Consider the following 17,964-nt stretch of genomic DNA (forward strand, 5'->3'; position numbering starts at 1 on the left):
ACCTCGAGACCTCCCTCTGTCTGGGCGTCTGATATGCAAATGTGGCTGCAACTGGTATTTTCTGGAAAGCTTTTGTTTTGTGCTGAATTTCCCTGAGCCCGAGGGGGTGAGTCTAGATGAGGGACGTGGGGAGTGAGTGCTTCTCATTGCTTTAAATTGCAACCACATTTGCCACGCCGTCAAATTTCCTAGGACCCCAAGCAAACCCCGTGGCTTCAGTACAGAACATCCCTTGGTCAGTCCTCAGGGCCTGCAGACACCCCTGCCCTTTACCCTTTGCCATTCCGGTAACACCCTCCTCCCTGGACACGGCCGCCCCCACTGTGACTTGCCTGCCTCTCTTCCCAGGCCCACCCCATACATCATTAAACATGTCCCGGAATCTATTTTTGGAAGGCGGGAGTTTGTATGTCTGGGACTTAGAGTAAAAGGCACTCATTGTCTCCAGTGAATTCATTAAAAAAAAAAAAAAAATTAATGTTTGTTTATTTTTGAGAGAGAGAGAGAGAAAGAGAGACAGAGTGTGAGTGGAAGAGTGGCAGAGAGAGAGGGAGACACAGAATCTGAAGCAGGTTCCAGGCTCTGAGCTATCAGGGCCCACGGGGCTCGAACTCAGGAACCATGAGATCATGACCTGAGCTGAAGTCGGATGTTCAACTGACTGAACCACTCAGGCGCCCCTCAAGTGAATTCATTTTTGAGTGAATGAATGAATGAATGAATGAATCAGGGAATGCCTTAAGCCTTATTCTTTTGCCTCAGATTCTCTCAGGGAAAGGGCACTGTTGATGGAAGTTTGTTCTTCAGGCTTCTTTTATCCAGAGTGTGGGAACCAAAGTTAAATACATGTCTACCTTTCCTCCTTCCTTCCTTCCTTCCTTCCTTCCTTCCTTCCTTCCTTCCTCCTTTCCTCTTTCTTTCTTTCTTTCTTTCTTTCTTTCTTTCTTTCTCTTTCTTTTCTTTTTTTCTTTTATTTGTTTCTCCCTCCTTTCTCCCTCCTTCTTTCCTTCTCCCTCTTGCTTTTCTTTTCTTTTCTTCCTTTCTTTTCTCTTTTCTTTTTTTTCTTTCATTTCTTCCTCCCTCCCTCTTCCCTCCCTCCTTCTTTCCTCCTCCTCCCTCTTTCTTTTCTTTTCTTTCTTTCTTTCTTTCTTTCTTTCTTTCTTTCTTTCCTTCCCTCCCTCCCTTGTTCCTCCTTCCTTCCTTCTTCTTTCCTCCTGCCTCTTTCTTTCTTTCTTTCTTTCTTTCTTTCTTTCCTAATAGCCAAACAGTAGTGCTTTACTGACAAAAGGTTAGTTTCAATGGATACAAAATTGCTGTGTAAAATAAGTTTTCAAAATACCTTTCTGTAGGTAAAGATTATCTCTTAGTAAAAGCAGGTATCTTTAGGGGTCCCTGGATGGCCCAGTCAGTTGCACATTGACTTTGGCTCAGGTCATGATCTCACGGTTCGGGGGTTCGAGCCCTGCGTCGGGCTCTGTGCTAACAGCCCGGAGCCTGGAGCCTGCTTGAAGTTCTGGGTCTCCCTCTCTCTCTGCCCCTCCCCTGCTCATGCTCTGTCTTTCTCTGTCTCTCAAAAAGAAATAAACATTAAAAAAAATTTAAAAAAGCAAAGTAGCTTTAAATAAAGGTATTTGTTTAGATTTGAGCAGCAGAACAAAGGGGGATTTATAAGTGAGACAGTGGTGGTCCCCCCCCTCCACCCCCCCGCATAACCCTTACCAGGTGACCCCTGGCTCTGGTGGTTTTACTCACATGTACACGGGGTCTGCACTTACCACTTGCAAATGGGCTCCTGGCTCCAACTTTTATTTTTTTTATTAGTTTTTTTAAGTTTTATTTTATTTTATTTTATTTTTTTTTTCAACGTTTATTTATTTTGGGGACAGAGAGAGACAGAGCACGAACGGGGGAGGGGCAGAGAGAGAGGGAGACACAGAATCAGAAACAGGCTCCAGGCTCTGAGCTATCAGCCCAGAGCCTGACGCGGGGCTCGAACTCACAGACCGCGAGATCGTGACCTGGCTGAAGTCGGACACTTAACCGACTGCGCCACCCAGGCGCCCCTATTTTATTTTATTTGAGAGAGAGAGACAGTGAGAGTGGGGGAGGGGCAGAGAGAAGGAGAGAGAGAATCTCAAGCAGCCTCCGTGCCGCCAACACAGAGGCCGATGCGGGGCTCAAACTCGTGAAACCGTGAGATCGCGACCTGAGCCGAAACCGAGAGTAGGACGCTTAACCGACTGAGTCCCCTGGCGCCCCCCACCCCCAGCTCCACCTTTTCAACAACTTTTACTAGTGTAGTCCAGGCCAAATAACCCAAATAATTTGTGCCTTGATTTCTCACGCCCAGTATTTTTGGAAGCTGAATGGTTTCCAGATGCTACACGGCCCATGCGATATGGGGACACAAGGTGTAGTCCCCACCCGGGAGAATGCACACAGCTGTGTAAACGATACACTAAACAGACCATTAAACCCAGGGTGAGGGTTGATAGGATGGTTGGAAATGTCAGGCACTGTGAGAACCCCACAGAGGAGGAGCGTGCCCCAGCTGGCGTTCCCTGGGACGCCTTCCTGACGAGGTGACGTTTGTGTTGAAGACGGGAGAGGCCCGAGTGTGGAAGACAAAATGATGCCAAGCGGGGTGGCTGGGAATTGTGGGATGGATCGGGTAAATCGGAATAGCTGGTGTGCGGGAGGGATGACCAGTAAATAAAGTCGTTAGCATGCAGGTGATCAATCCGTGTCCTGGGCAGGGCGGCGCCTCCTGACAAACCGTGAGTTCTGGGAAGGACACTTTGTAACATGACAGGGTCGTCCCTGGCGAGCCTTAGCTGTGCCTGCTGGGTGTGTGGGGTCCTCCCTGGACGCCTGGCTCTGGGCCGTGTCCTTCTGTGCTCGGAGCACCTGTGTGGTCGTGTCACCAAGGCTGGACGCTCAGGGGGCTGCTGTCCTCAGGCTATCCTGACTAGTTAACTGTGACACAGTGCCCTCTGGTGGGACGTCCGGGCTCACTGATTAAAGCACTAACACCTGTTACTGTTAACAGGCTTGGAGGCTGGTCTTTTGGAGTGCGGATCCCCGATCAAGTTCAAGGTGCAGATGCAAACACGTCAGAAGGAAACTCTGTGGCAAAGGTAATAACTTTCCTCTTCTTTCTTCTCGTGTTAGAAAGCGTCGGGGGAAGCTCGGTGTGCAGATACGTTTGTGGGCCTGAGAGCAAGCCCCAGCGTTTGCTGCCTAAATAAAAACAGTTAACAAAAGAGAAAGTGAGTCACTTACCTTTAGACCATAGAGCAATGTAGCGAGTAGCTTTACTGCTTTTTGTTAAGAACAGAATTCGCCCGAGGGGACTAGAGGAAATGAAAACACAATCATGTATGTATGTATTTATTTAGTTACTTATTTTTAACGTTTATTTATTTTGAGAGAGAGAGTGTGAACACATGAGCAGGGGCGGGGCAGAGAGAGACAAGGAGACAGAGAATCCCAAGCAGGCTCTGCATTGTGGAGCCCAACATGGGACTTGATCTCACGACCGTGAGATTGTGACCTGAGCTCAAATCGACAGTTGGACGATTAATTGATTGAGCCACGCGGGCGCCCCAATAATCTATTTTTAACCACGCCCATTGTCAGAATAACTGAAGACACCCCTAATTTCCCTGGTGGCTAAGGAGCTCTTCCATTATGCACTTAAGTTCCCCTCCTAGCAGAAGGCTGCATGGACCCAGAGCCAGCACAGAGGAGAGGTTTCTGTCTCCCCAGGACCGCGTGTAGGGGTCTGGGTTTTCAAGCCCTGCTGGGACCGTCCCAGCGAACTAGAAATGTTTCCCTTGGCATCGCTGAGAATTTGTCAATGGGCTCTTCAGTTGTAGGAGAATGGGCGTTTTTAAAATGCCCATTTAAAACTGGAATAGAGGAAAGATGCCTTTACCCACCAGTGGGAGCTCAGAGGCGGTCAGTCACAGCAGAAGCTTCTCCAAGGAAAGAAGTCAACCCAGTCTTCAGAGGGGAAAAGACCAGAGATTCAAAGCTTTTGTTCCCAATGATTGGTGAACAAGTTTGATGTGGGTCTCGCCTGAGAAGAGAATCTGGAAAGAGTCGATTGCGGTGGTGTTAGGTCTCTTTGCAAATCCCCGTTGTATAATTAATGCAGTAAGGTCAGCCTTTGCGAGCTCAGGCAGGCGCCCTCCCTGCGTTGTGGTGGGACTTCCGTGGTTCAAGGGAACCTGGAAAGGTGAGGGCAGGTGCATGCTGGGCCTTTGCTCAGTGCCGTCAAGGATCTGTACGGGTATTTCAGTAGGTAATCTGTGAGGAACGTATTAACATTCATGCTTCACGCTATGATCCCCGAAGGAAGTTGTGACAGTCATATTTCACGAGGTAACTGCTGACGAAGAATTTAAGTCATTGTGTAGACATGGTCAGAGAGCCCTCCTTTAGGGATCTCTTCCTTTGCAGGCAACACAGAGGAGAAGATTTATAGCTCGATATGAAAAGGTATGAATACCAAGATTCATACGTTGGTAGAAAAATCACCTAAAATGTATTCGCTGGCTTCTTGAACATAGGACATGGCCGGTATTCAAATATGCCAAGTTGGTAGAGAGAATCTGTTCATTTCCTCTATGATTTTTTTACCTTTTTAATCTATACCAGCCTAGAACATTCTTCCTAGCGGGTCCCTGTTCTTTGCTTGCAGATGCTTAGGGCCTAGGACTTCCCCGGATCTCTGCGTTGGTGATGAGGGTGCGTGATTCATGCGTTTACCTGACCCCGTTCCTCTCGGGTTAGTCTTCTGTGCTGACGTGTTTTGAGCAGTGACTTCTGCGGTTTCTCATGTTGTTTGGCGTGTACTTTGCCAGGCACGGACGTGCAGCGGGGTGGGATCCAGCCCTTGGGGCCATGGGCTCCTTTTCAGGAGGCCCGGGAATCAGGGGACCGCAGCAGGCTGGGAAAGGCACCTGCTGTCCGCGGTTCCCGACGTGTGGTGGGCGGCTCATGTCAGGTCAGATTATTGCATTTGCTTTTCAGTAATTAGCTACAGCCCTTTACTCTGGGTTTCAGGGCACGTTCGCAAGACTCCGCACGGTTCTCAGTCTTTTTTGTAGAGAGAATGGAGAATTTGCATGGAAATAGGCTTGAGATGAATAAACGTATCATATTGTAGAATGTCTGTCCTGGGAGCTTCGCGAGCTGCTTAGCTCACACCTGGAGTGTTTAGCGTGTTTGATCAATACACCTTCTAGAATGTATGCACTTCCGATCAGAAGGCACGTTTCCCTGCCTGGGGTTTGGCACACCTTCTCTGATTTGCAGCGGAATTGTGGGCATCTGAACATCCATCCAATGGTGTTTTTTTCTTTTCACAATACTTAGTTGCTTTCCTGAGAAACTATTGCTCATGATTCCTGACATGAAAGTTTTGTTTTGAGCTATCGTAATGTGTTCTTGAAGCAGATTAACTTCCTCTGCCAGTTACTGGATTCTCCTGCGTCCTGTTGTATGGTCAGGCGGTGAAGGAAATCCCACAGCTTATTTCCAGAACATAGAAATATCATTCTTCAGAAAAGAGAAATGAAGGAAGGAAGGGAAGGAAGGGAAGGAAGAAAGAAACAAAGAAAGCAAGAAGGAAAAGAAAAGAAAAGAGAAGAAGAGAAAAGAAAAGAAAAAGGAAAAAGAGAGAGAGAAAGAGAGTCCTTTGGACCCTGCTAAGTCTGAAATGTTAATTTTCAGATGACCCTGAAGCGTGCGTTGCTTACCTACAGAATTGTAAATGTCTCCCAAGTAAGGGCCAGTGTACAGAGCTGAGATGAAGTTCGAGAATGCGGCAAACTCTGTGAAGTCATCAACCCTTGCCGAGAGAATTCTTGCGGCTGACAACCAAGCCATTGTTGCCATGAACAGGGGATGCGCATTCATGTAGTTCCCGCGTCCGTGGGACCGGGCTGCTGTGGGCTGTGCGTGGCACGCGGTCCAGGTGTCCCTCCCTGGGGGGTGCTCCCCACTTCCACACTCTCCGTGGCCACTGACTGCTCTCTGTCAGTCGTTTCTCCATCACCCGGGATGGGTACCCGTGAAGACGACATTTGGAAATACACCTTTTGGGCAGCTTGTCTGGCTGCTTCCTGCCCGTAGAGAGCTGGGCTCAGAGGCCTTGCCATTTGCTGTGTGGTCCACCCTGCGTGACGCCCCGTGGGCTTGCCGTGTATCCGCTTGGTTCTTTCTGAGACACGCCGCTCTCTCTACAGTTACCCAGTGGGGTTCGGGTGATGTCAGGGTACCACGGGCGTCACCCCTGAGGTTCCCAGATGACCTTCTGTCCCCGGAGAGCATCAGTTAGCACGACCACCCTTCCGGGTTCTTCGAGGAGTTTCTGGCTGCCATCCCCCTGACTTGGTCTCCATTCTGGGGCCGTCTCTTGACTTTCTGCCTCCTGATCTCCACAACCCAAGTCAAGGAGTGTGCTGGGCCATTTTGACCTTGGAAGTTACCGCAGGTGACAATTTTACAGAGGTGTTGTTACCGCGTAGTTTGGCCCCCACGTTTTCAGTTTCGTACAGTTTCTTTAAAGTTTTTCTCCTGTAATTTCCAGATTTCTCTGTCACCCACTTGCTGATGTATATGTAAAAGAATTTGTTACACAGTCTTAGATCTGTGTAGGCTCTCCCTTGACGACCACAGGACATCCTGGGTTCTGTAGTTAGTAGGGCCCAGGCGAGCTGGTGTCTAAAAAAAAAACAACTGGCAAAAATTTCTCTATGAACTTCAACTATGTGAAGAAGGAGGTGAGCCGTGCCAGGTGGTGTGGAAGAGATACGGGTCTGTTTTCTGAATTGCTTCTTGAAGTGGGATGCCTGAGAAAGGCTTGTCTTGTAGGCAAGTTTTGGTTCTTGTTTTTTTACACCACACGAGCAATAGTTCATCACTTAGCCGTTCCCGGGAGCACAGTAGCTGCTCCCAGGGCCCTGGTGGGAAGACCGAGGAGAAGAAAGCCTGTTCGAAGCCCCTGGGGTGTGACCCTAACTCTGCAGACTGTGGCGGACTTGGATGCGTTCCTCCGAGTGCTGACTTTTTGGGGACGGTTCTACAGTCTGCAGGCAACGTCGTCTGTCACGAAAGACAGCGCTGTCTGGAGAAATGAGCTGTCCCGTCGATGGAATTAAGACCAGAAGCTGCCAGGTGGTTCATTAGATTTCTCGAAGACACTCCCCAGCTTTCCAAACAGTACATTTTTTTAAAAACCTGTCTATTAAAATATTGATATCTTGGACTATAGATACTGATGGTTCCATTGGTGTTGGTTCTGCTACATCCCGTCCCAGCTTTCATAACATTGTCTGTCTCCTGTTCTTGCCTCCTTCCTTCTCTCTCCTATCTGACAGGTGCACTCTTTTATTCTCCATGCTCAGCAAATGCTCAGTGCAATTTATTTTGAGAAATAAGGTCCCACATTCAGTTATTAACTTGAAAGTAATCATGTCTTTCTTTTTTTTTTCTTCCCCCTGATCATTTTCTCCGCTTTTAATTTGCAGGTCAAATTTTATTAGCTTACCAACCGAGAAAGAAGAAAAAAAATGATGGGTTCAGGTTCCTTTTTTGCTGTGAGAATATAATTATAGAGCAACATTCACATTTGTTCTGGGGAAAATTCGTCTATTTTTAGCTGGAAATTATATGCTTGAGATAAATATAAAATTAGCAGACTGAAATTTACTGCTCACTGCCAGCCGTGCGGGGACATTGCCCTGAGTCCCACGTTCAGGTGCTTTGAAGCTAATGGACACACGTCCCTGGTGTCTGGGAGTAGCTGACAAAGACTTAGGGGCTAATTTCACGAGAGCCATTACTCTATCTTTCTGTTTTAGGTGTGGTACAGTCAGAAGGGTTTTCATTCCCTCCCGTCCTACTTAAATCATCTGAACAACCTTATATTGTGGACACACCTACCCCCTGCTGCGGACTGGAGACAATACGGTAACATTCTTTTCTGTGCATTATATAATTCACTGCTGTCGTAAGACAGTGCTTTGAAAGGTGAAAGAAGCAGAAAAGATCAAGCCCACCAATGTGAAGCGTGATGAGAGCGCTTCAACTTGGCAGCCTCTTTGTGTATAAATACAGGCAAAGTGGCAGACCCTATCTGCCTCTGACTGGTGTCATTCACCCCCTTTACTGTCTTGCAGATATGATCTCTGTACCGTGAGGGGTAGAAAGATGGCTGAGGGTTCTCTCCTAGTGATGTCAGTATCTTATGGAAGCAAGAATAATTTCTTTTTGTAGAAAGTACAGATCACCCTTATTGTTGGAAAGGTGAACATCGTAATCTGGTCTTAACTCATCAATGATCTGAGCTGATCATGGACTTACATTTTGACACACTGACATTATTTAGTATTTATTTGAAAATGACTTATTTTGAAAAACGGACCCATGTTCACTTCTGGAATCCAGGGTGAATTTATTGATTTAAAGGGGTGTTATTTGCTTCCCTTGGGTGGGATGAATTGTAATAATCAAATTCTTTCAGTTTCTTGAAAAAGAGAAAGAAATGAATTCTCTAAAGACCAACAAGCCATACCCATCGTGATTTATTCACAAGATACACCTGTTGAAGCATAAGTTGCCACGGAAGTCAGTGCGACGCAGTTACCCCCATGTGTTCTCCCTTTACCCCAGCCTTATCTTTTACTTCCATATTGGTTTTCCCTTACCCACCAATGTTTTCATAAAACAGGATTTAGTTATTTTGTGACAGCGTAATTATGTTGGAACGAGAACAGGTAATATAAAAAGTAAAAATGCGCATGCCTAGGAAAAGTGGAAAAAACCGTGCGAGCTCCTCGAATGGCGGACAGCAGACCTTTAAATTCTCTCCTTTCCCCAGAACTAACACCTGAACCCTTTCTCCCCATCTGTCTGGATGCTAGAATTTCTTTTCTTTTCTCCACAGTCACACTAGTCTTACACGGATTCCTTCCCAACTGCTAGCAACAGACTTCCAGTAGGTCTCTTGATTGTAGCCAACTCTCTGCCCTCCCACACATGGCTTCCAGATTGTTCTTTTTTTTTTTTTTTTAATGTTTATTTATTTTGAGGGGAGGAGGGGCGGAGAGAGAGAGAGAGAGAATCCCAAGCAGACTTTGTGTGTTACCACAGAGCCCAATGTGGGGGTCGATCTCACGAACCCTGAGATCATGACCTGAGCCAAAAGGGTCAGAGCTTGACCGACTAAGCCAGCCAGGCACCGCCAGATTGTTCTTTCTAGGGCATTACTCTGCTCATGGCATTCTCGTTCCCAAATATACATAAAGGCTGTCTACTAAGTAAAGTGCACAGCCCTCACTCCGTCAGACAAGGTCAAGCAGAATTTGGCCCCAGACAACCTCAGTGGTCTCTCATGAGGAGGTCAGACTGGACTCCCCCACGGAACTTGAAAGGCTGCTCTGATTCTCTTGCGTTTCCAACACCTACAGTAGCTCTCGGCCATACTTTCGCCCAAGGTTCAAAGTTCCTTGTTGGGGAAGGTCCCCCCGGAAAGCACTTCTATCCATGCCCCTCGGAAGTGACCTCTCGCTTAGCTGGAGGAGGACAGCAGAGCCTCTGTTGTCAGCAGGACCTAGAGCCACATCCTGGCCCCGTGACTTAACCTACCCAGAGTCACTGCCACTGGGTGATTTCCCCGAACCTCGGTTTTCCCATCAGTGAAGTAGGCTAATGCGGCCCACCTTACAACACCGATAGGACGTGAAATGACACCACGGGCGTTAAATTTCTGCAGGGGACCCTCGCACACCTCACACACCTAAGAAATACCGCTCTGCTGTGCCCCAGGCGACTGACCAAATGTCCCTTCCTGAATGACTGGATTGTGTCACTACCAAAATGTACTTTGACTCCTAAGAGCTTGAGTTACACATACAAGCCTTACCTTGGGTTCCAGTTGTGAGCCACAGTCTTGGTTGAGCCCCTGTGTTGTGGGTCACTGCCCGGGGTCACGGGAGCAATGCTGACCGATGCCGGTGTCGGTCACTCGTGTCTCATGTCACTGCTTCCTGGTGACCAGATGCCCCCGATGACGTCCATCCCTCTTGAAAGGAGGGGGCTCTGTGGAGAAGTTGTGCTGCCTTGCAAAATGCATTTATCCTCTGTTACTGGAAACATAAATACTTTGTTTATGTCAGAACTTCAGTTCTCATTTGCCTTGTTTATGCAGTCGTCACGGGGCAGGAAGGTTTGTGCGGTAAGTAGGGAGCGCACAAGTCACAGCACCCCAGTGGGGTGATGCGGCACAGAGCTCGTAGGCAAGGCTCTGAGCAGAAACGCTCTCTACGTCCCGGATGCTTCCTGTTCATCCGGGGATAAGCCGGGCTGCAGCTGTGTGCTCCGTGGCTGCAGACAAACAACTGCTTGCCTCGCGTGGAGCTTGGATGAGCCCCTGAGAGCAGAGCCTGTGTCCCGGCAGCCCCCAGAACTGGGCCCCAGAGCCTGTGCCCCAGTGGCCCCCCCCAGAGCCTGTGCCCCAGTGGCCCCCCAGAACCGGACCCCACCCCAGGCACCGCCAGCTGAATGCGTGATCACCATACCGCACAGACACGCAGCCTGCTCTCATCACTGCAGTCCTGTGACAGGTCTTGGGGACACAGACATCCCTGCCTTAGGGATTAAGGGACTTTCTGGCTGCTGACCCAGGCCACCTGATAGGAGTCTCCAGAGCCCAGGTCGGCCACCTTGCTGGGTCCTGGGGGGTTGGCGGCTTGTCAGAGCCCGTAATTATAAGCATAAAACTCAACACAGGGCAGACTACAGGTGGCCCGTTCAACGGGCAGGATTTTGCCAACTACCGGCAGGCGTGCACTGACTTACGAGGAATACATGTGTCTCGTACACACCCACCGTGAGTTCTCCCAGGCAGAGCTCTCCTCCTGCCTGGCTGTGAGTGCCGCCCAGGTGTGCTCCGTGACTGCAGCGTGGCTGGACCCGCCTGGGGATCGGGACGAGGACTTTACCAGTGCTCCCCGCAGCCTGGGGGACAGGCGTGGGCGTGGGAGCTCGCCCAGAGATGAGAGGGACGCAGAGTGGATTCCACGTCAGAGGCTTTGTTCCTTCCTGGGCTCTGCATCGGCAGCCTAGCCATGCTGCGTGTCACATAACACTTCTCAGGGTTCCCAGGGAAATTCAGTCAGTTGAGGTCAAACGCCAGATCTGAACTTTGCTTTTCCACGCACACCCCATGGGCATTTGGCAAGTCTTGTCCCTTCTGCACTTGAAATCCTGAGTGTGCCTATTCTCACCAATGCTCACCCGGCCCGGGCACCACCTGCTCTTGCCTGGTGCCGGCCCCAGCCCCTTGTGGGGCCCCTGTGCTCCCCTTGACCCTGGCCCCAAGGCTTAGGTCTCCGGAAGTGCCCTCGGTGGACCTATCCCTGTGATCATGGCATCCCTCTGGATTCCTGTATTTCTTACGATAAAAACCAGACTCTCACTGTGACCACAGGGTCCCCCCAGCTCAGCCCCTCATCTCTCCCCTCCCCGGGCAGCCACACGGGCCCTTGGCCGTCGTCCGCACAGGTTCCCGTGCTCCCTTCCCCAGGATCTTCTCTCCATCTGCACGGCTCGTTCCCCCGTTGTACGTGTGTCCCCTATGCTGTCCAGTTGTCCGTCATCCCCCCTGGGGGGAACTCACAGAAAACCAAAAGCAAAACACCAAGCCAACCCTGTCTGTCCCTCACAGGCCACCTCACATGACCCTTCAGTCCTGCACCATGTGTCTGAGTTCTTCCTGCTCTAGCTGCTCTCTTCTTTCTTATTCCCCAGGTTTTTATTTAAATTCTAGTCAGGTAATGTACAGTGTAGTCTTGGCTTCAGGACATACGACACCCAGCGCTCATCCCAACAAGCACCCTCCCTAATGCCCATCATCCATTTAGCCCATCCCCCGGCCACCTCTCCCCCATCAACCCTCAGTGTGTTCTCTGTATGTAAGAGTCTCTTATGGTTTGCCTCCCTCTCTGTTTTTAACTTATTTTTCCTTCCCTTCCCCTACGTTCATCTGCTGTTCCTTAAGTTCCACATACGAGTGGTTTTTCGGTATTTGTCTTCCTCTGACTTATTTTGCTCAGCATAATACCCTCCAGTTCCATCCACGTTTTTGCAAATGGCAAGATTTCATTCTTTTTCATCTCTGAGTAATACTCCTTTGTATGTATACATCTATATCTATATCTGTATCTGTATCTATATTTGTATCTGTATCTGTATCTATAACATCTACGTCTACATCTAGACTGGTGTCCTTATCAGTTCATCAGTCGACGGACACCTGGGCTCTTACCCTAGTTTGGCTGTTGTGGATCGTGTGGGCTAGATCCACAGTGGTCCCACTGTGTGCACATTGGTGTCACCTGAGAATTTTGAGCAATACAGATTTCCATTGCAGACCCAAGAGAGATTCAGATCTGAATGTCAGGAGATTTTAAATGACCCAGGTGATGCCCATGGACAGCCAAGTTTGGGAAACACCAGGCCACCCTGGGGACCTTCGGGCCTCGAGGATAATTTCATCCCTGAAGCAGGGGGATAAAGTGTATGTGGGGATCAGGTAAAGAGTCTCACCCTCACTGCCCCCTTGTGCTCACGTGCTGGGACCACCTGCCACCTCGAGACACCTGCTGGGGGCGGGGCGGGACAGCTGTGCGTCCAGAGCCAGAAAAACCTCTTCTTCTTCCCACCCAGCCTTCCTCCTCATTGGTCCCTTTCCATCTGTATCCTCTGGAGGCCACAGCTCACTGGGGTGCCAGGAGCCCCGGGGAGGAAGTGGGCAAGGTCAGCGCAGCTTGCTTGTGGGGATGATGATGTGCCCATAGTCAGGGCAGGGATGAGCCCAGGAGCAAGGAGTGACACAGATAATGGCTTGCCCTGCATTACTTACACTAAGATAAAGCCTCCAGGCACGCACCTCAGTTCCTAACGAGAGACCCCCCAGCGTGAGAACTGGAGGTCATGTCAGATCTGTTTAGCAGAGCTGCTGAAGGAACAGCTTGCGGGTATTGGGAACCAGCTGTCATCAGTGACCTCCAGCCTGAACGTTAAGGGTCTGGAGATACTCGCGAGCACGTGGGGACGGTGCGGAGACATCCTAGGATGTGAGGACTCCAAGCTCAGAGCAGCATCAGGACCAGCCTCCCCTTTGCCCAGATCAAGGAGGGACAGCAACAGACGGGCAAGTCACAGCCGTCACACCCAGCCTGGCGACCGGGAAATGCCCCACGCCCCAGGGAGGGGACGCTGCACACCCCCAGAAGGTCTTGTCCTGGTCCACATCTTGTGAGTTTACCCCCACAGGAGCACCAGGAAATGTGTGAACTCTGGGAAACAGGAGAAAACAGATAAGACAGAGAGGCCAGGCTGAGATGAAAAAGAAAGCTGGCTGTTACCCCACGGCAAGCATCCTGCGGTATATACATGTATCGAATCCGCAGTTGTACACCTTAAACGGACACAATGTTCCATGTCAGATACATTTCAGTAACAAAGGAGCTGGCTAAGACCAGATGGTAATACACATTTTCCCTGGATACAGAGAAGCACATTATTGATCAACGAGCTCTCTCCCTCACTCAGAATTTTTGATGTAAAGGGGTAACCACGAAATATTCTCTAAGAACACAGAGGAAAAAGATGATAGCAGAACTGACACCGGGAAGAGAAGCAGAGGAATTAGGGGGAGAAAGGAAGCGGACGGACACTGATTAAGGGAACAAACAGCGATGTCAGAAGAAAACCATCATTAAGAACCAAACAAAACAAGTCTGAGCCAGTGGGAGGGTTTGCCGTGATCCTGGCAAAATTCCTGAGCTGGGAGCTCTGGAAATAGGAATCATCGATAAGCAATCCTGCTGAATGTTCAAAGGTTCAAAGATAAAGGCAGCATTTTTTTTTTAAATAAAGCTATAAATAGCAAAATCCAATTAGTTTTAAAGTAATACAAATAAAAGACCAGCTTCTGACTCTGAAAAATTCCCTCTGAGACCTCCTCTTTCACCCAGGGGTTATTTTGAAGAGCGTTGTTTAAATTCTAGGTTTTTGAGATTTGCCTGCTGTCTTTCTCTCATTGATTTCTAGTTCGATTCACTGTGGTCAGAGAATGCATTCTGCATATTTTAATTATTTTAGGTTTGGCTGAGGTTTGTTATGAGGTCCAGATGTGGTCTGTCCGGGGGCCGATTCCACGGGTGATTCGAAATGTGTATTCCACAGCTCTGTGGGTGGTTGTGGGCCCCAGTGCATCCATATCTTGGCTGGTTTTCTGTCCTTGGGTTCCATAAATGCAGAGGCGGAGGTATTGAAATGCCTAAATATAACAGTGGATTTGTCCATGTCTCCTTTCAGCGGGGTAAGGTTTTGATTCCGGTATTTTGAGGCTCTGAAGGTTGGGGCTCACACTGTACCGAGCTCTGCCTTTTGACAGAGATGCTCACAGTGCATGGGCTTTACCCACCTGTGAGCTTAATTCTGACACTTCATTGTTGATTTTGTTTCCTCTGTTTCTTCTTGCTTCCGTTTGAGAGGCTTGATCAGCTTTTCGGGATTCTGTTTTGATTTATTTGCGCTGTCCTCAGTGTATCCCTCCATCTAGTTTCCTCGGCAGTGGTTCTGGGTAGACACGTGTGGCTGTCACATTCTACTGCTCCTGACGGTTCCCGTTTTGCGGGCTTCTGTAGTGGCTTGTCTGGGATACACAGGAAGCTGCAAGGACACCAGGAAGTTCACTGCCACCCGCCACGCTGTTCCCCATGTCCCGAGGGCCCCAGACACCTGCCGCCTTCTTTCCAGCTGGTGTGTGATGTCTGGGTCCTCGTAAGGGAGGGGACCTGGCAAGACGGGGGCTAGCCCATCTTAGAGAAACCAGAACCTGGCCTCTTACTTTTTAATCACAACCTCAAAAGCCAGAGGGTAAGGGAATACTGCCTACGGAACACGGAAAGAAAAATAAAGGTACACCCCCAATTCTGTACCTAATGGAGATGTTGTCTTAAAGTAAACAAGCCTCAAAGATACACTTATGTTGGACGTGGCTCAAAAAACATGCTGTAGATATCTTCTTTTTTTATGAATATAATTTATTGTCGAATTGGCTTACGTACAGCACCCAGCGCTTATCCCAACAAGTTGTAGATATATTCCTAATAAAAAAGAATGCCGAAGGACAGTCACGTGAGAGATTAACCAAAAGTAAGGTCACGAAAACACTGAATCCACAGAACGAATCAAAGACCCTGGTGGACAGTGGTTCCAGGGGATCACACAGGTGCAGGTGTTGGCGTGTGTGTGATGAAAACATTACCTGAAGGTCGAGAACGATCGATGGAGTCGAAGATGAAGAATGGGAAACATAATTCGATAGTAACACGCGTACGTCGAGAAAACCTTGGACATTTGGAAATAATTAATATCAATGTGCAAACAATGATTCCCTCTGGCTGGTTTCAAAGGAGGTTAGGATTTAATTTTACTCTTTATTTTAAAACTTTTTACAGTTGGCATCTATTTATTCCTTGGGAAGAGTAATAATTAACCTCAATATTGAGGGGGAAAAAGAGTCTTTTTTCCAGGAGAGATTAAGAGGAGGAAGACAGAGAGAAAGCCATTGAAACAGCTCTTGGAGATTGCATACGTTTCTCTTAATACTCCGTTGGACCGAACGAACATTTTTCCTTCATGCCCCCCCCCAACCTCCCTCCCCCACCCCGCGCCGATGGCTCACAGCAAATTAACTGAAAGAAAACAGTCCTTTGCGCATATAAGGCAGCTCTGTTCTTCTGCTGGAGACGCTTACAGACATCTGGGTGTGAATGCGCACAGAGATGTCCGTTTTATAAGAGGAAGGGACCCAGCAGTGACTGTTGAATTGGAGACAGCATCTTTTGTCAGAGTGGATACGAGACAAAAGCACAGATGTGTGTTTTTACAAATGACAGATATACAGAGTCTGGAAGGCATGGTGAGAATACTAAATGAGGGAGCTGATGTTATACATTGGTATATGGCCGTGGGCCAGCTCGTGGAGAAGCTGAAACATAAATGATAAGAGTAATCAAACGAAGAAAAATCAAGCGTATTCAGAATTTACATGTTGAAACCTCCTTCTGGGAACCTTTGATGCGATGCATGAGAGCCCCTCTCCTCGGGGGCTGAAACCACTGTCCCTTGAAGAGCCCGGACCCCTCACCATGGACTCCTCACCAGCATCATCAGCCCCGGATCCCATCACAAGGCTGTTGTCACCTAAATACAGTTCTGAACACACATAATACGATGGGAATCACCACCCGATTATGGAGATTGTCCATTGCGATAATGTGGTTTTTGCAAGGAGAACATCAAAGGCTGCAAATGATTTTTCTAGTTGCATGTAAAATGGATAAACTGGGATCCAGAAAATCAGGGTTGTAGGTCTCCCTCTGCTGTGTTTGGCCTTAGATAAGTCGATAGAACTTCCTTCTGCCTCGGTTTCCTTCCCCGTGCCTGCCTCCCACGCCCAAAGATGCCCCATCTCTAAGTCAAGCCCTGTCCTGGAGGGGGAAGGGGCCCATCTGCGAGACAGTCAAGTCCCCGCCCTGTGTGTGGGTATGCAGGAGGAGCTCTGATTGCTTAAAAAAAATTTTTTTAATGTTTATATTTGAGATAGAGAGAGAGAGACAAAGCACAAGCAGGGGAGGGACAGAGAGAGAGAGGAAGACACAGAATCCGAAGCGGGCTCCAGGCTCCGAGCTGTCAGCACAGAGCCCCACGCGGGGCTCGAACCCACAAACCGTGAGATCTGAGCTCAAGTCAGACGCTCACCTGAGTGAGCCCCCCAGGCGCCCCAAGGAGCTCTGATTTCTGCAGTTACTGTTTTAAGGAGCAGCTGGCGTTGCTGAGAAGGTAGCGGAGGGCGAGAGGTCATGCATGTGCACCGATTCTCCGCCTGTGCCCCTCATTCCGGGGTCTGGGGAAACTCGGGACCCGCGGGAGGTACAGGGCCGCCTACTCTGTCCTTTCCTCTGATGGCGCTTTCACTTTTGAGAAAATGGACACACATGTGACCCTCACTTACTCTCGGTCTCTCCCGCTTTTTGCAAAACACAAGCAAAATCTCATCACGCGTGTAGAGAGATGTTCGTTTGGATTTGAAATCCGTTTGATCCCACAGAGCCTCTCCTACAGAATGTAGTGACAGCAGATTGCAAGCTAGCAAATTGTGAAAATTAGCAGCGTTTGTAAACCAAAGAGCCGCCGGGGTTCCTGCTGGGCACCCCCTCCCCCCACTGCTTCTGTCTGCGGCCAGGGGGCTGCTCACACTGCACAGGGCACCTGTGTCATCGGCAGGGTCCTTCCCGGGGAGGGGGGGGCTCACTCCCCACCTGCTCCCTCCTTGGGGCCGCCTCCTCTTTGACCTCCTGGGACACACACCTCCTGTGTGTCCCCGCTGGGCACCAGGGACTCTGCATGGCGGGGGTGGGGGGGCTTGTTGAAAGGAGGTGTCAAATCCCAGCCAACCCACCATTGTGGTCGGTGCCCGGATTCCCGTCCCCCAGAGCAGAACAAAACCAGAACGTTGTTGGTTCCTGTCTGACACTAATGTGCTGTCCTCTTACCTAAACTGGTGAGAAGACCCCAGTGGGGCTCAAGCCTCGGAAAGCAAGTTGAGGGGTTCTCCTGGTCATCTGATGGCTTCCTTCTGGAGCACCACGCTGCACGGCCTTTCCTCCGGATCTTGCTTTTCAAAGAACGTTTCTCACTTTCATGGTGGAGATTTGGGGTGATGGTGGCCTTTTAAAGAGGTGCCTGTGGTCGCCTGGGTGGCTCAGTCGGTTAAGAGTCTGACTCTTGGTTTCAGCTCAGGTCATGATAACTTATGGTTCATGAGTTCGAATTCTGCATCAGGCTCTGTGCTGACAGCTTGTGAGCTGCTTGGGA

The 17,964-nt window shown here is 49.3% G+C and overlaps 1 protein-coding gene across 1 annotated transcript in view; it reads left to right on the plus strand.

The window, feature by feature from the left end:
• Nucleotides 1-17,964, plus strand: part of ABCA13 (ATP binding cassette subfamily A member 13) — a 402,236-nt gene that overhangs the window by 265,294 nt on the left and 118,978 nt on the right. The window contains exons 47-48 of the mRNA XM_045494253.1: nt 3,050-3,137; nt 7,872-7,980. Of these exons, the coding sequence (XP_045350209.1) occupies nt 3,050-3,137; nt 7,872-7,980 (197 nt within the window). The remainder of the gene's footprint in view (nt 1-3,049; nt 3,138-7,871; nt 7,981-17,964) is intronic.

This window comes from Leopardus geoffroyi, chromosome A2, assembly GCF_018350155.1.
Source record: "Leopardus geoffroyi isolate Oge1 chromosome A2, O.geoffroyi_Oge1_pat1.0, whole genome shotgun sequence".
In the NCBI taxonomy this organism is placed as follows: Eukaryota; Metazoa; Chordata; class Mammalia; order Carnivora; family Felidae; genus Leopardus; species Leopardus geoffroyi.